The 24,401-nt window shown below is 33.9% G+C and overlaps 1 protein-coding gene across 1 annotated transcript in view; it reads right to left on the reverse strand.

The window, feature by feature from the left end:
- The window catches only part of HTR2C (5-hydroxytryptamine receptor 2C), a 272,709-nt gene that overhangs the window by 45,541 nt on the left and 202,767 nt on the right, over positions 1-24,401 (reverse strand). Inside the window, exon 5 of the mRNA XM_025853674.2 lies at positions 10,365-10,565. Coding sequence (XP_025709459.1) covers positions 10,365-10,565 — 201 coding nt within the window. The remainder of the gene's footprint in view (positions 1-10,364; positions 10,566-24,401) is intronic.

Genomic DNA, 24,401 nt, shown 5'->3' on the forward strand with positions numbered 1-24,401 from the left:
GAACTATGGCTACTAATGAGTCATGAAGGCGGACAAAATTTCTTAAGGCAGTACCTTACTGAGTATGGAAATAACTAAATCCCTAATATGGTGGAGAATTTCATGTGGCAATGGAAAATGGCCCTGGCCAAAGGAGAAGGGTGAGCCAACATGTGAAAACCAAGATAGTTAAAAAATCAAGGCAGAAAGTAAAGAAGGCACAGAGAAAATGATTTTTAAAAAAGCCATGCTTGAAGGAATTCTCTGAGTAATCGAACATGGAAATTTGGAGAGAACTATTGTTCTTGTTGTCATGGGTGTACCTGGCTCACTTAAGGAAGTGAAGATGGGTCTTGGTTATGATGAGAACCATTCCTTTCACAGAGGTAGGAGAGAAGGAGGTATGGATGCATAAATAATTAACAATAAAGGCTTAATGGGTGGGGGGATGGGGTAACTGGCTGATGGACATTAAGGAGGGCACTTGATGTAATGAACACTGGGTGTTATATGCAACTAATGAACCACTAAATTCTACCCTGAAACTAATAGTACACTATATGTTAACTAACTTGAATTTCAATAAAACAACAACAACAACAGAGGCTTAAATTAAGAAAGCGAATGAGGAAATGGAGAGACTGGAATGTGAAAAATATTAAGGAGAAATATTTAGGAATATTGAGGACAAGTTGTGTTCATTTGCCACGCGGAGAAAGAGAAGAATTCTAAATGATTCTCAGGTTCCTTTTTGGGTAAATGGGAGAGGCTGTTGCTGTTCACTTGAGAAACAGAAATGTGAGAGGAAGAAAAACTGGAGGTAGGGGAAGGTTTTGAGTGCAACTTGGCAAGATGGCATTTGAGATACATCTCCAACATTCATCTCTATACCCCTGTACATCCGAAACTAGAGATCTGGATATAATCTGGATAGAAATAGAAATGTTTACTTGAGAGTCATCAGTAGATAGATTTTAGTTTTTTTTCTGTGGATGACGTAAACCAGGAAAACTGTATAAGCAACTGAAAGAATAGACTCTTGGGGAAGAGGGAGAGTAAAGCAGAAAATGAAGAGAATAAATAAGAGCAGACAGAAAGATAAGAGTGAAGAAAACAACAAAAAATGATGTCATAGCTTGCAGAGGAAGAGAGAATTATGAGGAAATCATCGTCAACAGTTTCAAGTGCCGCCAAAGAAGCTAAAGTTGGAAACACAGCTCTTAAAAAGTATGGCCCATGGATACCTGGGTGTCTCTAAGACTCTTTGAGTGGTATTGTGAAATCAAAACTACTTCTGTAATAATCTTACTGTGTTATTTGCTGTTTTTACTGTGTTTACATTTTTAGCAATGTGAAAAATAATAGTGGGTAGAGCTGTCGGTGCCTTAGCATGAATCAGGCTAGTGACACCAAGTTGTACAGGTAATCATTGTTTTGTTCACCACCACACACTTTCAAGGAAAAAAGGCCAGTTTTACCCAAGAATGTCTTTAGTGAAGCAGTAAAAAATATTAATTTTACTACATTTTGACTCTTTTAATAATCCATGTGATGAAATGAAAGTATGCATAAGAACACTTCTGCATACTGATATAAGGTGGTTACTTCGAGGAAAAGCACTTAAGCAGTTGTTAGAGTTGGAGGATGCACTGGACCCTTTTGCCACGGAATAACATTTTTCCTTGAAAGAATGACTGCCAGACACACTGACATTATTCATACTTGGATATTTGGCAAGTATGTTCTTAAAAATGGATGTGTTGAACCCGACAGGTCAAGGAAAAAGACAGATGGTATTTACCTCTAATGATAAAATTTGAGCAAGTGAATATTGGAACTTTGGAAAACTGGTACACACCCCTGGGAGTTTGACACTTCTCTGATATTTAAAGACTTTTCTGACAATATTGGTAGGGATTATTAATGCATGTGATTTTTTGATACTGTATTAACATTTGGGAAATGTGCATAACTCAGGGAACCAATATTTTCTTTTTTTTTGAGATACATTTTTTGTTATTATGTTATGTTAATCACCATACATTACATCATTAGTTTTTGACGTAGAGTTCCATGATTCATTGTTTGCGTATAACACCCAGTGCTCCATACAGAACGTGCCCTCTTTAATACCCATCACCAGGCTAACCCATCCCCCCACCCCCCTCCCCTCTAGAACCCTCAGTTTGTTTTTCAGAGTCCGTCGTCTTTCATGGTTCATCTCCCCCTCTGATTTCTTCCCCTTCATTCTTCCCCTCCTGCTATCTTCTTCTTCTTCTTCTTCTTCTTCTTCTTCTTTTTTAACATATAATATATTATTTGTTTCAGAGGTACAGATCTGTGATTCAACAGTCTTGCACAATTCACAGCGCTCACCATAGCACATACCCTCCCCAATGTCTATCACCCAGCCACCCCATCCCTCCCACCCCCCAGGGAACCAATATTTTCTGAATGACCTATGCTTGATGTTACAAGATAATGCATAGATAAAATATCAAAGCGCAAGACAGATTAGTGGATTTTAATGTAACAGCATATGAAAAAATCAGTGATATGGTTTCCAATTACATATTGCAACTGAATTTAAGAAACAAAAAAACTTGCTGGGTTTTAGTGAGTATCAAAGAAAATGTCCACTATTATCTGAAAACATTATTAAAATACTTTCCTGTAGGGCGCCTGGGTGGCTCAGTCGGTTAAGCGACTGCCTTTGGCTCAGGTCACGATCCTGGAGTCCCGGGATCGAGTCCCGCACCGGGCTCCCTGCTCAGCGAGGAGCCTGCTTCTCCCTCTAATCCTCCCCCTCTCATGTACTCTCTCTCTCTCTCTCTCTCTCTCTCATTCTCACTCTCTCAAAATAAATAAATAAATCTTAAAAAAAAATAAAATACCTTCCTGTATTGAAGCTACCTATCTGAGGATATGTATTTTCTTCACATAATTCAGCCAAAGCAACTCATTGAGACAGAAAAGATGCAGAAGCAGAGATGAGAAACTTGCTGTCTTCTATTACACCCGATGATAAACAGATTTTTAAAAGTCTAAGAAAATGTCACTCTTCATTAACTTCATTTTTTTTTGTGGAAAATGCAGCGATTTTTCATAGAGCTATGTTATTTATGTTAGCATATAATGGGTTTCTTGTTTTTTAAATAAATCCATACATAAATAAAATGTTCTCAATTTTAATTTCTAGGACAATAAATATTGATAAACTCATATAAACAAAAGCTCATTGGGGTCTTCAATTGTTTAAGTGTGTAAAGAGATCCTGAGACCAAAAAGTTTAAGAACTGATGAATTAGACAATTAAGAAGTCACTAATGAACTTACAGAGAACAGTTTCAGTAGAGTGATAGAGCTACAAAATTAATTCTTATGAGATGACTTATGAATGGCAACAAGGAAGACATGAAAGTGGCCATATGATAAGCTTGGCTGTAAAGCCTAAGAGAAAGACTGGCCATAATTTAAATTAGTATGTAGATTAGAGAAAATACTTTTTTTAGAATTCAGTTAACTTCTTCCTAGATTATTTTATAAATTTAAAGAGACCCCTATCAAAATACGAACAGGATTTTAAATTGGGACTAGGAAAGTTAATGTTAAAGCTCATATGGAAAATTAAACATTCCAGCTCTAAAAGATAAGAGTTATGAATGAAAATGAACCATATCAGATGACCAAATTTATTGTGAAAATTTCATAACTAAAACAGTGGAGAACTGGCACATGAATGGACACACTATTGGAATATAATGTAAACTTCAGAAATAGGCTCAGATATGGAAGAAAATTTAATATACTATAAAAGTGGCATTGTGAATTACAGACTATATAAACTTTTTAAATAAACAGCATGAGGCAGCTGAATGATTATTTGGAGGAAGATAAAACTGAATGCATATCTCACCACACACAAAAATAAACTCCAAATGGATCAGAGATCTAAATGTGAAAAATGAGGTAAATATGTGTGATTTATTGTCTAACCTGAGTGTGGGGCAAGAATTTATAACAATCACTCAATATAGAAATGGAATCTGACTGATAAAATGAACTGCATAAAAGAAAATTCTGCATGGCAGAAGCACCATAAGCAATAGCAAATAGTAAACACAGAAAAAATATTTTCATTTATAACATGTAAAATGTTAATTATCTGTGATGTATCAAGAGCTATTGAAATTAAGAAAGAAAAGGGTTAAAAAATAGAAAAATGAGCAAAAGGTACACTTTGCAAAAAACTAATTTAGGCAATGGCACTTAAGTGTATGAAAACAAGCTCAGCTTCTTTCATAACAAAGTAGGTGCAAATTGGAACTGCATTGAATTGATATTTCTCACTTATTAGAGTGACAAAATTTTAGAAGTTTGAAGATGCACCTTTTAGCAAGGCTTTGGGGAAACAGGCTCTCTTACATTGCTAGCAGGAATGAAAAATTTTCAATCCCTTACTAATCATTATATATACATTTACTCTTGGTAAATTAGGAATTTCTGTTAGTAATTTTTGTTGAAATTAAATTTCCAAAAGTAGGAAACATATACAGAGTGAGAGGTATGCAAAGAGGTATGCAAATGACTTTTGGTGGCATTATTGGTAATTGCAAAATATTAGAAACAACTTCAAATGTTCATACTACATAGGAGATTGGTTAAATAAATTATGATGTATCTACCCAGTGCAGTACTAGCAGATGTAAACAATAGAAGGAATTTGGCTTTTAAATGCAGTGTTTTGGCCATTTATATGATATTTGGGTTTACATCTACCATCTTGCTGTGAGTTGATATAGAATGGTTCCAGGACATACTATCAAGTGAAAAACGTCAACATATTAACATGTATGTAGTATTTTATCTTTTATCTAAGAAGAGAAAAACAATATATGTGGTTTTTTTTTTTTTCCAAAAATAAACTCCGGCAATATACTCCAGAAATTAGTGAATGGGTTAACCAAGAGGTAGAAGAAAGACTGATGTGTCTCTGGGTATACTATTTGTGTAGTTTTGACTTTTGGAACATAATATATTTTTGTCTTTATTTTAATTCTAGTTAGTTAACATACAGTGTTATACTAGTTTCAGGTGTACCATATAGTGATTCCACACTTCCATATGTCACCTTGTGCTCCTCACAATGCACTCCTGAATTTCCACAACCCGTTCAACCTATCCTTCCTGTTCCTCCTCCCTGGTATCCATCAGATTGTTCTCTATAATTAACAGTCTGTTTCTTGCTTTGACTCTCTCTCTCTCTCTCATTTTCTTCCCTTGCTTGTTTGTTTTGTTTCTTCAATTCCACATATGAGTGAAATCATATAGTATGGAACTTGATAGTAAGGCTTAACATATTAAAAAATAAAGTCAACAATGTGGGGTAAATCAATATTGAGTGTACACAGAAACCAAAAAGTCCCTAACAGTAAACAACTGGGAACAGAACCACATAGAAGAAAACAATTCAGACTAATCCTAGCATTTTGAGCACGATGCTTTGGTTATATACCCTTGGTGGGACACATTGTGAAGACAAAAAATCGCAATAACAATTTTAAAATAGCGTTTTATTTATTGTACTGGTATGAGGATAGAAATTCTGAAATGAATTTGTTGTATTGTAGGATTTAAAAATATAAGTAATAAGTAAATAAATCTATTGATGCTTTTTGGGGACCCAGTTGCTCACTGTGAGTAAAATGAGGAATAATAAAGAATTAGGGAATTAACAGAAGAATCCTGTGTTACTGGATTGGGATTAAAGGCCAAGAAGCACATAGAAGCAAAAATGTCCTAGTAGCAATGAGCATACCTAGATTCCATATCTGGTTTTAGAAAACAATTGACCACTAAAAAGAACACAAGTTCCTTATATGAGAGGACTGATTGAAGAACTGGGGCATGGAAAGTAAAAGGTGAATCTGGCATCATTCATGCCAGAAAGTAAGTGCTCAGAAACTGATGGTACATATTAAAAGGAGTTCTCATGAAACAATCTAGGACAATTTGAGGATCAAAATAATTAAGTACAGCAATGACTTAAATTATATTGATTACAACAGAATTCAAAAGTTTTTACCAATATGAATAAATAAATGACAAAGGGTGGGAGGGAAAACTCGTCCTTACAGTATAATGCTAACTGAGAGAGGAAGAAAGAATGATAAAGTAAGAAAAATTATCATTCTATAATCACATAATAATAAATGATTTAGGGAAGAATTATCAATGGATTTTAAATTACTGGGTCAAAGTTTGTTGGAAAGTAATTTCTTAATTTCCAAATATATGAGGTTTTCTAGTTATCTTTTTTTAAAATATTTTATTTACTTATTTGACAGAGAGAGACACAGGGAGAGAAGGAACACAAGCAGGGGGAGTGGGAGAGGGAGAAGCAGGCTTCCCGCTGAGCAGGGAGCCCCATGTGGGGCTCGGTCCCAAGACCCTGGGATCATGACCTGAGCCGAAGGCAGACGCTTAACGACTGAGCCACCTGGGTGCTCCTAGTTATCTTTTGATAAACATTTCTATCTCATTTGTATTTCAGCCAAAGAATATGCACTTTATGATTCCAACAGTTTGGAATTTATTGAGAATTGATTTATAGCCAAATATATGGTCAATTTTGATAAATATTTCTTGTTCAAATGCTGGGAATATATATTTTTCACTTGTTAATGAGTTCTGCTTTGTTCATTCTTCTCATACAATTATTGAAAAAGGTATGTTTAAAATTTCACACCATGATTGTAGATTTGTCTGTTTTTATAGTTCTGTCCAGTTTTGATTTAGCATTGTTGAAGCCATATTATTATACACATACAAGTTCATTATGCTACGTCTTTCAGATGAATTAAATCTTTTATCATTATGAAATAAACTTTAAAAAAATCTTTTTTGCTGAAAAATCTATGCTGTCAGATTATTAATATAGCTACACAATTTTTCTGTCAGTTACTGTTCGTGTGGAGTATCTATTTTTATTTCTCACTTTCCTTATGATTTATATATGCCTTTTGTAAACACATAGTTGGATTATTTTTTCAAATCCTGTCTGACAATATTAGAATATTGAGTTCCATTTTCAATTGGTATAATTACTGATACATTTGGTTACAATTCTGCCATCTTAGTACGTTTTTATGTTTTCCCACCTGAACCGTGTTACTTTTTCTATCTTTTATTGCCCCCTATTGGATTTGCTTTTTTATTCTGTAATATTCCTCTGTAAATTTGGAAGTTAAACATTCCTTTTCTATTAGTGATTGCCTTTGAATGTACAAGTTATACCTTATTCATCAAAGCTTAATATTAAATATCATTTTTATCTTTCTCCTGGATAATGAATAAAGTTTGCTTTCAGCTTGTTTACTTATATGCTATTTTTTTTGTGAGTTTTAGTTCCATAAATATTCTGAACTTCAGAAGGCATAATTATTTTTGTTTTATACAGTCAATTTTTATTCATATTTAACCACATATTTACCATTTTCTTTTTTTCCAGTGATTCTTTTTTTTTTTTTTAAATTTGAGTATAGTTGACCACATGTTACATTTGTTTCAGGTGTACAACACAATAATTCAACATATATCATTTTCATTGTTTCTTGCACCTCCGATCTTCCATCTGTGACAATTTTCTTTTGTTTTAAGAACATTCTTCAGGATTTCCTTAAGTAGGATTCTGATTTTGTCTTGTTCTCCTGACTTTTGCTTGCCAGATAAAATCTTCATTTCACTTCAATTCCTGAGGTATAATTTTGCTGAGTATATGGTTTTAATTTAGCATTCACTTTTTATCAGCAGATCGACACTGTCATTTCAACATCTAGTTTTCATTGTTGCTGTTGAGAAGATATTCATCCATCTTATCATAATTCTGTTGAAGATGATCTCTTTATTTTTTTCTCTTTAAAATCAATTTTTTTCTTTTTTTCTGTAATGTTGTTATGAGGCATCCAAATGTTGATTTGTTCTTATTCATTCTGCTTGAGGTTTGTTGAGTTCTTTCAATGTGAGAATCGGTGTCTTTCTTCAATTCCAAAAGCCATTATTTCTTCAAATATTGCTCTTCTGCCATTCTTTTCTCACCTTGTAAAAGTCTTCTCGTTTTATTTTGTTTTTAAGGTTTATTTATTTATTTTAGAGAGACTGAGAGCACATGCATGGGGGGCAGGGACAAAAGGAGAGGGAGAGAGAAACTTAAGCAGACTCCGCACCAACAGTGGAGCCTGATACAGGGCTTGATCTCATGACCCTAGATCATGACCTGAGCTGAAACCAAGAGCTGGACGCTTAACCAAAGGCACCACCCAGGTTGTATGTCTGTTCTTACTCTTTCCTCTCTCTTTTGTATTCTTCTAATTCTCCTTGCTTCATTCATCACTGTTTCTTCTAATCGACCTCCAGTAATGTTCTTTTTAGTTATGTCTAAACTGCCTTTGCATTCTTGGGTTTTTGTGTTATGCCTAAGCTCCAGGTTTTCCAACTGCTTCTCAAATCTTAAATGTCCCTGTTTGTAGTTTGTAGTTTTTTGCTGAAATATTTAAATTCAGCTTATAGTTTTCATATGCAGAATACAAATAGTTCTTTAAAGTCTATGTCTGGTAATTCCACTACCTTGAGTGTCAGCGAGTTTGTTTGTATTATCTTTTATTATGTTATAGCTGATTCAAGTTATTTTGTCTTTTCATGTGTCTGTTTATCATTGTACTGTAGCTACTGGAATTAAAAATTATTAAAAGAAATAATTTGAAGTGTACAGTGATTTTTTTGCTTATATCAGAGAAATTGGAAACTTGAAAAATATGAAATCATCTTAATCCAATTTTCAGGCTTCAGATTTTTATTGGTTACCCACATAACTTAATCCTGGCCTGAATTTCATGTCAAGAGTGGTTTAAGCCTAGTCCATCCTTATTTCTAGTGTACAGGTCTTTGGCATCCAAAAAATAAGCTCAAGTTAGTCGACCCTTACCATACTCTGTATTCCTGCTTTAGGTCTTCTTTGCTTGTGAGAATGTGAAATGAGCTTCACAACATTTCAGTCACATCTTCAGGTTTGCAAATGCATCCTTGGCAAAAGTGACCCAAAAGTCATAGTCATTCTTCCTGGATTTCTGTCTTTTTCTGGATTCTTCACTATCTTATTAGCTTCTCAATGCTAATAGTATTTTTTTCCATACTTTTTTGTTGTCTTTAATACAAACATCATTGCAGATTGCCCATCTGTCATTATTAGAAGCCAGTGCCCCTAATACCCTAATTTAATTTCGCTGTATATTTCCTTTGTAAGCACCGTAAGAACTGGCATTTTTTCAGATGAGCTCTTTGGAGCGGAGGAAGTAAAATCCATGAGCCCTTGAATATGTAGGACAAATTGTGTAAATAGATTCACTTTTTTTCCGGGAGAAGTTTTGTTGCTTTTTTATCCAAAAGTGTGTGTTGTTTGTGTGTGTTCACCTACAATAGAACAATCTTAAAACTTAAATTTATTTTATCAATAAACCCAGAGTCAAAATCTTCAGATGATATCAGTGAAGACCGTATAGATGTCTTATCTTGTTCTAAACTTTACCAGAACCTTTTATAGAAACATTACTCTGAGGAGGAATTATTTAATGAGACACTAAATATAAGTTTCAACTGGAAGAGGAGGAAACAAAAGAAAAAAAAAAAGATTGTAAAAGCCCTTACAGTCCAATTGGTTAAGTTTTGTGACTTGAATATTAGCATTTTTAAGGCATTTGTGAATATCTCAATTATAAGCAATAAGATGATCATTTCTCTCCCTTCAACCTCCCCCAAATCTTTAAAAAATGGATTTTTTCTCTTTTTTGTATAAGCAGAATCTAAGAAGATATTTAAAAACAGAGACAAAATAGTATATTTTAGGTCAATTAACAGCATAAATTTAGACATGTTTACTTCATGAAGATTCATTTGACACTATTGATTTTTCCACTCAAGAAGATGTGAAATTAGAATAAAAATATTGATTAATATTCTGTGATAGATTTATCTTTTGGAAGATTTTAATGCTATATTTAAAAAATTTAGACTACCATATATCTTTGTCTTCAAATCGTTTTAAATATCTCAAAGATTATGTATCTGTGTTGCAGAATTCATTGGCATACTAATGCATAAAATAATTTAGCAGCATAAATAGAAACTTTACATTTACATATTAACATACATTACATTTCTTTCATTATTGTTAACCTAAATATCAGATATATAGGTTAAGAATAATTCTTAAATAGAATCCCGATTAAACGCAAATGTTACCAGTCGACGTCTGTACGTTGTTCACAGTACATAATCCGAAAGTATTGAGCATAGCCGCTGCAATTCTAATGGCCAAGAAAGTTATTTACCTATCGAAATTGCCCAAACAATAGCAATCTTCATGATGGCCTTAGTCCGCGAATTGAAACGGCTATGCTCAATAGGATTACGTATTGCTACATACCGATCCAGCGAGATAGCGCAGAGGTGCATGATGGACGCTGTAGAAAATAAAACATCCAAAGAAATCCAGACGGGGCACAAATATCTAGGTAGTGGCCAGACATAATCTGAAAGAGAAAAGAGAGAAGACAAGAACATATTATCCAAATTAAACCATCTAGTTTTACATTTTAGTCTACTTTTTTTTTTCTCTCATAATCTAAGTTTTTTAAGGAAAATGAAATTTGGGAAACTTTATTTTCCATAGTAATGATAATGATGACAATGATGATGATAATGCCTTCTGTGTTACATACATTATTTCTTATTGAGGTAAAATTTACATAACATTAAATTAATCATTTAAAAGTGTACAGTCCTGTGGCATTTAGTACATTCACAATATTATGCAACCTTCACTTCTTTCTAGTGTCAAAACGTTTCATCATTCCAAAAAAAAACCACTATTCATTAAGCAGTCACTCCCCAATCTCCCCTCCCCTAGCCCCTGCAAATCTCTAATCTGTTTTTTGTCTCTATGGATTTATCTAATCAGGATATTTTATGTAAATGGAATCACACAATAGGTGCCTGGCTTCTTTCACTAACATACTGTTTTCGAGGTTCATCCATTTTGTAGTATGTATTAGTACTTTATTCCTTTTTATGGCTAGTGCTCTTATTAGTTGAGTTTTTTTTTTTATGCTCTTGTAAATAGAATCCTTTTTAAAATTTCCTTTATGAACAGTTCATTGTGAGTATGTAGAACTGTAACTGCTTTTCGTGTGTTAACCTTGTATACTGCAACTTTGCTGCATTCATTTATTAGATCTATTTTTGTGTGTGAGGGTTCTTTAGGATTTTCTGTTTACAACATCATGTCATCTTTGAATGGAGATAATTTTACTTTTTCTTTTCCAATTTTCCTTTGCCTTTTACTTTCTTTCTTGTTTAAGTGCTCTATACGCAATTTCTAGTACACTGTTGAATGGAAGTAGTAAACACAGCCATCTTGTCTTTTTCCTGATCTGAAAAGAAAATCTTTCATTCTTTCACAATTAAGTAGGACGTTAGCTGTGGGTTTTTCATAAATGCCTTTTATCATGTTGAGGAAGTTTCCTTCTATTTCTAGTTTGTTGGGTGTTTTCATCATAAAAGAACAATGTTTTTCGTCAAATGCTTTTTTTTTTTTTTGCATCAGTTGAGATGATCATGTGGTTTTCTTACCTTAATTCTATTAATGTGATGCATTACAGTGGTTGATTTTTACGTGTTGAGCCATCTTTGCATTCCTGTGATAAATCTCATTTGGGCATGGTGTATACTGTGATTTAGTTTGCTAGTATTTTGTTGAGGATTTTTGCATCTATATTTATAAGTAATATTGGTCTATACTTGTCTTTTCTTGTAATGTCATTATCTGGCTTTGGTATCTGGGTAATGCTGGTATAATAGAGTGAGTTACCAAGTGTTCCTGCATCTGCTATTTTGTAGGAGTTTGATAAGAATCGGTGTTCATTCTTTAAATGTTGGTAAAATTTGTCAGTGAAGCCATGTGGTCCTGGACTTTTCTGTTCTTATTTTCTTCTATTCTCTATTTTGTTCATCTCCATTTTAATCTTTACCATTTTCTTTCTTTTGATAGTTTGGGTTAAGTTTGTTCTTCTTTTTTAGTTCCTTAAGATCTAGAGTTAGGCTATTGATTTGGGATCTTTCTTCTTTTTAAAGGTAGGCATTTACAGCTATAAATTTCTTTCAGAGCACTGCATTCGCTGTACCCCATAAGTTTTGATAAGTTTTCATTTCACTCTTCTCAAAATATTTTCTAATTTCATTTGTAATTCCTTCTTTGATCTATTGGTTGTTTAATAGTGACTGCGGTGTTTAATTTCCACATATTTATGAATTTATCAGTTTTCTTCTGTTATTGATTTCTAGTTTCATTTCATTTTGGAGAAGATCCTTTGAATGTTAATATTTAAAAATTTGAATGCTTGTTTTGAATATGATCTATCCCAGAGAATGTTCCATGTGCACTTGAGAAAAATGTGTTTTCTGTTGTTGCTGGATGTGGTGTTCTATATATGTTTGATGGGATTAGTTAATTCATGCCCTCTGTTTTCTTACTTATCCTCTGTTTAGTTGCTCTATTCATTACTGAAAATAAGATATTCATGTCTCCAAGTATTATTTTAGACCTTTTTCTCCATTTTTGTCAGTTTTGCTTCCTATATTTTTTGGTATCTGTTGTTGGATGCATATTTAGTTGAAATTATTATACCTTCTTGATGCTTTGACATTTTTATCAATATATAATGTCTTTCTTTGTCTCTCATAAAAATTTTTGTCTTAAGTTCCATTTTGTCTGACACTAATGTAGCCACCTCAGCTTTTATTGGTTACTATTTGCATGGAATATCTTTTCCAACCTTTTACTTTAACCTATTTGTAACTTTGAATCTAAAATGAGTCTCTTATTGACAGCATATACAGGAAGGTTCTTTTTTAACTCATTCTGACATCATGTATTTTTAACAATCCTGTTAATCTGCCTTATAACTGGACAGTTTAGTCCATGTACATTTAAAATAATTACAGCTACCAGAAGAATTTATTTCTACATTTGTTATTTGTTTTTATATGATACATACCATTTCCTCATAAATTTTTCTGTTATTCACTTTATTTGTGATTAATTGATTTTCATAGGATAACTGTTGATTTTTTTCTTGTTTCCTTTTCCATATATTATTTTAATTTTTTGTTAACTTGGGAATTAAAATGATAATCTTAACATTATAACAACCAAGGTTTAATTAATACTAATTTTGTTTCAGTAGAATACAAATTTTTGCTCTGTTGTATCTCTTTCTGTCTTTGTTATTGTCACAAATTACATCTTTACACGTTGTGTGGCCATTAACATAAATTTATAAGTATTTCTTTATGTATTTGCCTTTTATAGAAGATAGTAAACAAAAAAAGGAATAATCCCAAAGCTAGAAAAGAAATAAGAAGGTAAGTAATCTCATTAAGTTAACATGTATGAAAAGATGAAGGACCATAGAAAAGTTTAAAAGTTCCCATAATTCATTTCATATAATAATATAGTGTCAATTTCAAAATCTATAAAACACTGAAAAATGAGACTAGAGACAAATAACATTCATTGGTATAGATTCAAAGTTACAAACAAAATATTAACAAATAGAATTCGGCAAAGTGTCAAAGGAATAATACGCCATGTAAAAACAAAAACTATTTCAGGGATGCAAAGGTAATTCAATATCATAAAAATCCACCAATATAATACCTTATCTTAACATTTATAAAGATATTTTATGACCTTTTAATAGATATTGAAGAATAGTTTGATAAAATACAGAAGCTATTCCTAATTAAAATTTTAATTATATAGTGCTGAAAGGAATCCCCTTAAATTTTATAATTTACCAAAAACCAATAACAAATATTATAAACAATAATGAAATAAGTACATTTCCATTACATTAAATTCAGAAATTGGACAGGACAGAAATTTACAGTCTTCAAAACAGCTACCATAACCATGCTCAATGAAGGAAGGGTGGAAACTCTTGAAATAAACAGAAAGAGGACATCTCAAATAAGTAGAATTGATAAAAAGAACCAGATGGAGAATTTAGAGTTGAAAAAATACATAATATCTGAAAGAAGAAAATCACTGTATGGTCTTAATAAAAGAATAGAGATGACAGATGAAAAGCCATTAAAACTGAATGTAGATGAATAAAAATTATCCAAACCGAAGAAGAGTGAGAAAAAAATTGAAAATAAATAAATATAATAGGGACCTATGGAACAATATGTAGATGTGTATCATTTGTGCCATTGGAATCTGAGGAGGGAAAAATTGATACAGAAAAAATATTTGAAGAAATAATGGTCTAAAACATCCCATATTTGATGAAAAACAAATTTACAGATTTAAGAAGTTCTGCAAAACCCAAATGGTTAAATTCAAAGATAATCATGACTCAAAGATAAAGGAAACCATCTTGAAGCAGCTGAGAAAAATGACTTTTTAGGTATAGGGAGCAATGGCTTGAACAACTTCAGATTTTTCATCAGATATCATGGAGGCCAAAAGGCAGTATAATCATAATCCAGAATTCTACATCCAGTGAAAATATCTTCAAAAAAAAAATGACTGTGAAATAAAGAAATTTTCATATGAGGGGAAACAATGAACTGATTGACAGGAGACTTGCTCTAAAAAATGTTAAAAGATGTTCTTCAGAAAGAAAGAAATTATACTACAAGAAAACTTATAAACTTCATGAATGAATGAATGAAGAAGAACAGAATTGATAAATAATTTGGGAAACAGATTATTTTTCTTATCTTAGGTCTTTAAAATACACGTGACTATTAAAAATTATAACATTGAGAAATTTCTCCATGTGTATAGATGTATCCCCATATTACAATTAAAACAAAAAGGAGGAAAGGAACCTATATGGTTATAAGGTTTTTATATTCACTTGAAGTGATAAAATAGTAACTGTAAGGAAATTGTGAAACTTTAGGTATGTATATTTTAATCTAGAGAGCAATCACTAAAAAAAAAACTGTATGAAGAAATATAGTCAAAAATCCAGTAGATCAATAAAAATGGAATACTAAAATAAAATGCATAAACCCCAAAGTAATTCAGAAATAAAAAAAGGAATAAAAAGAGATAAATAGAAAACAATAAAATAGTAAGCATAATTCCAAACTAAACAATACTTGCACTAAATGGAAATGGTGTAAAGTATAAATTGTATCAATTTAAAGAGATAGCCATGCTGGATTTAAAAGAACAAAAATAAATATTACCCAGTTATATGCTGTCTATAAGGAACCTTACATGTTTGAATATGATGCTATAGGTAAATATACAGTAAAAGGACAGAAAAGGACACACAATGCAAACACTAATCAAAGGACTACTGGAGTTGTTATGTTAATATCAAAGTAAATTTCAGATCAAATAATATTACTAGGAATAACATAGACCATGTTACAATGATTAAGTTGTCAACTTATCAAAGATATATAACAATCCTAAACATTTATGTACATAATAACAGAATTTCAAATTTCATGAAGCAAAAAAATTTCATGAAGCAAAAGAAAAGAAGAAATCAAAAGTACAATCACAATTATACTTTGAGATTTCAACATCCTTTCCTCAGTAACTGACAAAAGTAGGCAGAAAATTGCCAGTGATAAAAAAACTGAATAGCATTAACAATGAACTTGACTAAATTGACATTTATAAAACACTCTATCCAACAGTAGAAGAATACACGTTTTTCAAGAGCCCATAAAAAATTGACCAGAAAAGACCATATGCTGGGTCATAAAATAATTCTTAAGAAATTAAAATGATTGACATAATGCAATGTCAATTCTCTGACCTTAACAGAATTAACCTAAAAACCAGTAACAAAAAGATATCTTGAGAAAGTCCAAGCATTTGGAAATTAACACAGTTCTACATAATTCACGTTTCAAAGAAGAAGACTCAGATTCAATTAAGAAATAATTTGAACTAAATAAAAATTAAAATAAAACATATCAAAACTTGTGCGATGGTGCTAAAGCAGTGCTCAGAGGGAAATTTCTAACATTGTTAATTTTAGAAAAGAAGAAAATCTCAGAACCATGATCTAAATTTCCATATTAAAATCCTAGACAAAGAAGGGCAAATTAAAATGAAAGTATCAGAAGAAAGGCAGTCATAAATATAAAAGCAGAAATCATTGAAACTGAAGAAGGACAATAATAGAAAAAAATTCAATGAAATAAAACGTTTTTTTTAAAAAAAAGATCAATAACATTGAGGGAGAAATAAAATTAGAAGACACAAATTACCAGTATTAGTGATGACAGAGGGACTATCACTACAGACTCCACAGGCAATTATAAGGGAATGTTATAAACGATAGTTTGTCCATAAATTTGCATGGACATTTGGGTTTTTAGACATAAAACCACAAATTTCTGAACCATTCACTGAATTCAGGATTCCAGTGGAGAGTCTGTGCTGCTGAGGGAAAAATAAGATACAAATACGTTGAATCTTCAACCCAGAGTTAACCTTTTCCTTGGGCTAAGATTGGCCCACTTGCCACGAACTAAAGAGTGCCAAAGCCAGGGATGGTTGACTGGAAACTTAACCTAGATTTGACTGCATAGCAAATAAACCCTTTTTAGGACTCCAGGGTCTTTTGAGATGGCATCCCAGGCTGTCACTCAAGTTGGTACTATTGACAGAACTAATTGTCTCCCAGCAAAGTCTCCTATAGGTATTTCCCATATATGGGTCCAAAGTGAAATTTTTAGCAATTTACCGTGAAAATTGGGAAATTAAGTATAACAGTACATTTAAAAAATAAAGCTGTATTTATTCCTTTTAAATCACTTATTTTTATTCTGAGATTATATCCTCCCTCTAGAATTCAGAAGCGGAAGAGTCCAGCCGATAGGATTGGCTGGATTTTGCTTTACCGTTTTATTCCTGCCTGTGTATTTTTGAAAACGCAATTCTGCTTTTGATATTTCTTATCACTTTGCCTTTGACAAGAGTTCCCTGGATATGACTGGATACTGCATCTGACATCAATTATATCTTATAAATGCTTTTGGGAACATGCCACTAACTTTCTCCCTTGGAATCACACCCACCTCCTTGTAACTTGATTTTTCTCTGATAATTAGACTCTGTTTCCACCCACTTGAACTTGATTTAGAATTATTGGATCTTCTCTGTACTACTGTTCCAAAATCTTTTGCTTCTGACATTGAGGCATTTTTAAAATTTACTGTTAACTTGACCTTGATCTTACAGATCGATTTGACCTTGACCCCGAACTTACAGAGCCACTCCCAGAGCTACTGCCTGTTCTAAGCCAAGGTGATGACACCCAGTGCCCTCTCCTTTACTAAATACATATGTCAGAGTGCCTTTTTAGTTATCCAGCACAGCATCTGTATTTCCGTGACACGCAGATTTCATGGTTCTTCAGTGAGGCGGTGATGTTTCTTGTATGTGTCTCGATGAAGTGGGCGGGGAGATGGGACATCCTACATATGCAACCAGCCAGCCCCCTAACTATAAAATAGGGATTTCCTGGCAGCACTATGCAGGATGTTCAACCTCCCCGCCCATGTGAAGTTTAACTGCTGCACCACGAAGTTCCGCTTTCTGCCAAGGGGCTTGCTGTTGATTGATGCTTCTGTGTGTGAACATGAAGGCCTCTTCCAACCTGATCTTCTGTTCCTGATGAACTGGTTGTGATTATTAATAGCCTAAATGATCTAGAAGCCTGGTAACTAATAACCCACCTCGTATTCAAACTTAAGTTCCATATTCTAACAATATAATTTTCCATCGACTAAAATAAAAAGAGAAAATTCCCCTGACACCTGAAAGGTTTGATATGATGTAGAGTATCTTTTGAAAAACACTCTGGATTTGTTCCCCGGAGATAGTCCTACAGTCCATATACCCTGGAGTTTTCCATATAATTTACGATTGAGTTCCTTTCAAGCTGACTTTAAGTCTCTTCCTACGGGCAAATGGTAAAAAAAAAAAAAAAAAAAAAAAAAAAATCTGGTGATTTTTTTTCAGTGGAAGACTCAACAATTTTATGGATCTTGCGGGGTGGGAAAGAGAGAAGGACATGGAAGAAATCATGACTATTTTCCTGGTGGTCTTTGCTTAACCAAGTATACCTTAATGAGGATTTGTGCTACATGACTCCACCCTCTAGTCATCTGATTTCTTGGAGAAGATTATTTTTCAAAAGAGAAAGGAATTTAAAACAGCATTTCACCCAAGTCACTTAGAAAATTTCATACTTAATTTGAACACTTGAAATTTATTTTTTTTAAAGATTTTATTCATTTTTTTTGAGAGAGAGCGAGTGTGAGAGAGATCACAAGCAGGGGGTAGGGGTAGAGGGAGAAGCAGACTCCCTGCTGAGCTGGGAGCCGGATGCGGGACTCTATCCCAGGGTTCTGGGATCGTGACCTGAGCCGGAGGCAGATGCTTAACTGACTGAACCACCCAGGCGCCCTAAAGTTTAATTTCAGTAGGAATCAAATAAACACAACAAACTCATATATATATATGTGTGTGTGTGTCCTTTTACACAGAGAGCTTCTCTTTATACAAAGTTCTTGATTAGGTTGACGAAGTTACTTTCTATTTTAGTTTTTTTTTTATTACAAAAGGGATTTGGATTTTGTCAAATGCTTATTTGTGTCTATTGAGGTAATCAGGTATTTTTTTTCCTTTATTTTATTAATAAGGGGTATTACAACGATTGAGTTTCATATGTTGAACCAACTTTGCTTTTCTGGGATAATATCCATTTTCTTAGTGTTCAGCCGTTTTTATAGATTGCTAGATTCAATTTACTAGTGTTTTGTTAAGGATGTTTGCATCTATATTCATAAGAGATGTGGATCTATAGTTTTTTTTATTTTTCTTGTGATGTCTTTGGTTTTGGCGTCAAGATAATACCAGAATTCCCCTCTCTTTTATTTTTGCAGGACTTTTTTTTTTTTTTAAGATTTTATTTATCTATTTAACAGAGAGAGACAGCAAGCGAGGGAACACAAGCAGGGGGAGTGGGAGAGGGAGAAGCAGGCTACCCGCCGAGCAGGGAGCTCGATGCGGGGCTCAATCCCAGGACCCTGGGATCATGACTTGAGTCTAAGGCCGACGCTTAACGACTGGAGCCACGCAGGCGCCCCCTTTGCAAGACTTTTTGAAGGATCGGTATTAATTCTCCTAGGGAACTGCCAAATAATTCAAATCATGGCAATTCTCTGGAAATGAAGGTCTGAAGGAGCTCTAACCCTGTTCTGTTCCCCTCTGGCAGCTGTTAGCCAGCTGGTTTGCACCCTGGTTGCAGGCTATTGCTTTTTAAGGTTACCCGGAAGCCTCAGAGGGGAAATGAGACTGGAGCAAGTTAAAATGCCACAGAGATTGCTGCTTTTACCAAGTTTCAGTCACTTTTCTTGAATAAACACTCCCCAATTGCTGTAAGCCTTCAGTTAATCTCCAGAGTCCTGAATTGGTTGAATCTGACATTTTTTGTCATTTTTCCTTTCGCTTTAACAAAGAGAGGATTTTGGAAGTCCCTAGTCCACCATTTTTGCTGATGTCCACAATAAAATTTTTGTGTAAAAAATTTCAATTTCAAATTTTATAACATCAGAGACTTTAGAAACTGTAGGAAATCTTTCATGCTGAGACCATATTATTAGTATAGAGAATGGAAATGGGGATTTTGAATAGTAGTATGAATGAGAACATGGAAATGTCATGTTCATATCTAGTTCCCAATATCAAGGAGTATATTATATACACTGTCCTAAATAAACCTATAGGTATATTTTACAATGTTTTATAATGCAGCATTTTAACATTAATAATTGTCTCAAATATTTTATGCCACTCATTTCTTTATCTTTTAAATTTTTATGTTTAGATCTTGCTGCAATTATTTTATTCCAGTTTATTTTGCATTATTTAAAAGTATTGTCAAATTTTGTATTTATATGTAGCCAAATCTGTCAGTGTTCTGATTCGTGTCATCAAATATGGCTTGCTCATCTCAGATGTTAGGTAAATAGCCACTAGTTAAGTAAATATCCTAACCACTTTCTTCTTGTTTTTCTTTGCGTAAGTTTTAAGGAGTCACCTTTTTAATCTTCCTAGAATTAATTTTTGAGTGTGAAGAGAGTTGAGTATCTCAAATTTAACATGTTTTCTTTCAGCATTGACTTTGATGCCTCATTTATCATAAATAGTGTGACCCATTGCTGTACTTTTTTTCCCTTTTGTTTCTATCTGCTTACTCCTACAACCGCACATTATTATTATACTGGCTGTTGGCCTAGAATATATTAAAAATGGTTTTTCTATTACTATCTTCGGAAAGTGCTTATTAGGAGTATGCATTGAAGTTTATTAAATGATTTTTCATGAACTATAGCGTATTGTGTTTAACCTACTGTAATACCACATTTATATGTTTTATAATATAGTGAAAATCCTTACATTCATTAGATAAAAAGAAACTAGCATTAGTTAAGTGTATTTTTTCCTAGGAAACCTTACATGGACGATATCATTGATGCCTCAAAATAACATTATAATGTAGTTACGGAGTAAAACTAAAACCCCTGAAGTTTGGTGATGTTCACGCTCCAGGTGATGCAGTTGATAATTTGGAATTAATATACATATGAAAAAAAGAGAAAAAAGAAAAATATACAGATGAGAAGCCATGATTCCATCCTGCCTTTTCAATGTGTACTGTATTTCATTTATAATTTTTCCATATTAATAACTAGGAGTTCACTGTATAAGCTAACATGTAAACAAAAATTTTAGTACAATGAGTTAAGTGCTATGACAGGTAATGCACATGATGTTCTGGAAATACTGAGTGTGATAAACTTAACTCCTCCCAGGTTTATGAGATAAGGCTTCTCAGAGAAGGCTAGGGAGGGAAGAAAGTGAAGTCTGGAAGAAGCAAATGATTTGGGGAGCACATCAAGGAGATCAGAATGACGTCTCAGAATAGGGTATTTGTGAATGAGGGAGTTAGAGAGTTGGAAGGAAGAATTTTACACAGCGGCCCCCAGTGATCCACAGGGGAGCCATTCTAAGACCACCAGTGGATGCCTGAAACTGTGGATAGTACTGAACCCTAGAGATAGTATGTTTTGCCTGGACCTACATACTTGTCGTAAAGTTCAATTTATAAATTAGGCATTATAAGAGATTAACAACCATAACTAATAATAAAATAGAACAATGTAACAATACACCACAATACAAGTTTTGTGAATGTGGTCTTTCTCTCTCTCTCTCTCTCTCTCTCTCAAAATATCTTATTGTACTTCAGTCACCCTTCTTGTGATGATGTGAGATGTCAAAATGCCTGGGCGATGAGATGCAGTGAGGGGAATGACGTCAGCGTGGTGATGCGGCGTTGGGCTATTAATGACCTTCTGAAGCTGTGTCAGAAGGAGGAGCGTCTGCTTCCGGCCTGTGTAACTGAAACTGTTGAAGGCCAAAACCACAGGTGAAGGGGACTACTGGATTGAGAAGTAGGAAGTTGATTATTGAGGTAGAGCAGTTCTTAATTTTTGGCAAATTAAAAGAATAGCCATAAAAATCATGGGGTGCTTGAATTTACAGAAAGGTTGTGCTTTAAAAAAGGCTTATTGCTACTTTATTTGGCAATAATTCCAACTATAGGGTACCCTATACTTTCTGTATGGCCAATTTTTTCAGTTAATGCAGTTTTTCTCATTCTCCAACTTCCTTTGTCCTCCTAATAAGTTAGAAACCATGGCTGGGAATGAGTCAAGATTTCCTTTTACCACTTCCCCATTCTAACTGAGGAGATGAAACCTTGGTTGAATTTTAGTATTGTTTTGAATTCTAGTCCATCATTGTAGTTTTTAGAAACATTTTAAAGTCCTACCATGGATTCAGCGCTCCTTATTGATTTCTGGTAGGGTTTTATATTTCTTTTTGTTTGATTTTACAGGACGTGTATGAAATTTAAAGAGCAGTCTCCAGCACTTTTACAAATTGTTACTTTAAGGTAAACCAAAAGGAGCTCTTTTAGCTTTATTTAACATGGGGTTGAGGGACAAATATCAAGGAGAAAGTTGTGCCTAATTGCCTGAAGTAGCTATATATCTTTTGAGTCATCATCCAAATATCCCTTTAGCCCTTCTAAATATAATGCATTGATTTTGAAAGGAAGTAGAATGAATTTATGGTCAAATAGATCAAAATAAAGCAGTGTCAAGTAGAAGCAGCCAGAAATGAAAGTCTCACAGAAAGGGCACTCTTCTAGTTAATATTCTCTGGAAAACCTGCCAAGGATGAGTAAAGCTTTATTTTAGTGAGGGACAGAAATGCTTACAACATAGAACACTATTTATTACATAATTTACTCTGTGGAACTTGATAGATGAACACAGATTTTCTTTCAGCCAGTGTGATCAATGCATGGCTCTAGTTTGGATCAGGAGGATTTCTGTTTTGTTATGATTTTGTCATTCTATTAATAACTGTATAACATTACAGATGTCGATTACCTAATATTACTGTATATTCTTAGTAAAACTCAAGTCACATTTTAACTTTCTACTAATTAATTATATAGAATGTCTGTTGTCCTACAAATTCTTAACACTGGTTAGGTGCATACTTGGTATAGCTTTGGGTTATACAACTTTACAGGAAAATCCCGAAGATGATTACAAACATTATGAAAATAAGTCTACAGGATTTCATTAGGTAGCTAATTTGCTTAGCTTTCAGGGAAATACAACATTAATTATGGCTTACAAATAATCTTGTACAGATATTTCTGTACATGCCATCAAGTATAAAACTTGAGTAAAGAGATCACAACTATGAAATTGGGGTAATCAAAGAAGGATTAGGTTACTCTGAGATCTGATATCTACGTTTTACTCCGATCTCATCTCTAGCTATGTTTCCCTTTTTCCCACGTCTTTGTACATTTTGACTCTTGTTTTAGAGTGGGGAGGGGCAAAGGGAGAGGGAGAGAGAGAATCTTAGGCAGACTCCACACCCAGCACGGAGCCCGACATGGGGCTCGATCTCACAACTCTGAGATCGTGACCTCAGCCAAAATCAAAAGTCGGACTCTTAACTGACTGAGCCACCTAGGCACCCCCATTTTGACTCTTTTGCCTAGAATGACATCTGTAAAATATCCCTTCTTTAGACCCCTTTCCTGGTCCACTAGGCAAACTCCATAATTAAAAACCTTGCTGAGAGAGTACTTCGTCTAGGAAGCCCTTCCTAAAGCTACACAAACGGAATTCATTACTCCTTATATCTTCCCATAGTACCCTGAGTATATCTCTAGGCTAGCACATATATTTTACTGTAATTTTCTGTTTATCTGTCCTAGTACATTATTGATTTCTTGACATTACAACTTGCCTTAGTACTCTGTAATGTTTCACGTAGCTCAGTTAATCACACAGATGTCAGTCTACACGTGTATGATGTTACAGTTCCCCTGATTATGGACATAATCAGTCCCACTCAGCCTCTGGACCAATGAGAAATAGACCCATTAGTGCATTGGGAGCACCTCACAACCAACTCCTGCCCTCTGTGGGGGCAAGCTATTCTCACTGTCTAGGTTCCTGGTACCTAGATTTTCCAGCATCTTTGCTACAGAAAGAGATCTTTGATTGACTAGAGACATAATTTGCCATTCTATCTGGAAGCAGAATATCCACTTTTGGTCTTACATATCTCATCTCAGTTCTAGACTCCTCTGCATTAAAATCTTCTCCTGTGTTGTATCTTCTATCAAGACTGAATCTCAAGACTACTGAAAGCACCTGATTGTGACATGACAAACAACTGCCTCGGACTATCCAGATACTCTGTTTGAACTGTTACTTGGTATCTTAGACTTGGAATTTTGATTCAGTCTGCTGAACCAGGCTCTAGGATGGGGATAGTGTTTTTCACTCGAGTATTTTCTCCTGCACTGGAAGAAATTTATGAAAGTATTAATGGGCTTCCTCCATCAAACAGTCGTCAAGAGTTTCCAAATCCTGGTGGGAATGCAAGCTGGTGCAGCCACTCTGGAAAACAGTATGGAGCTTCCTCAAAAAGTTGAAAATAGAGCTACCCTGTGACCCAGCAATTGCACTACTGGGTATTTACCTCAAAGATACAAATGTAGTGATCTGAAGGGGCACGTGCACCCCAATGTTTATAGCAGCAATGTCCACAATAGCCAAACTGTGGAAAGAGCCAAGATGTCCATCAACAGATGAATGGATAAAGAAGATGTGGTGTGTGTATATATATATATATATATATATATATATATATACACAAC

Source organism: Callorhinus ursinus, unplaced genomic scaffold (genome assembly GCF_003265705.2).
Source record: "Callorhinus ursinus isolate GAN/ISIS: 27379988/994484 unplaced genomic scaffold, GSC_fseal_2.0 scaffold65, whole genome shotgun sequence".
NCBI lineage: Eukaryota > Metazoa > Chordata > Mammalia > Carnivora > Otariidae > Callorhinus > Callorhinus ursinus.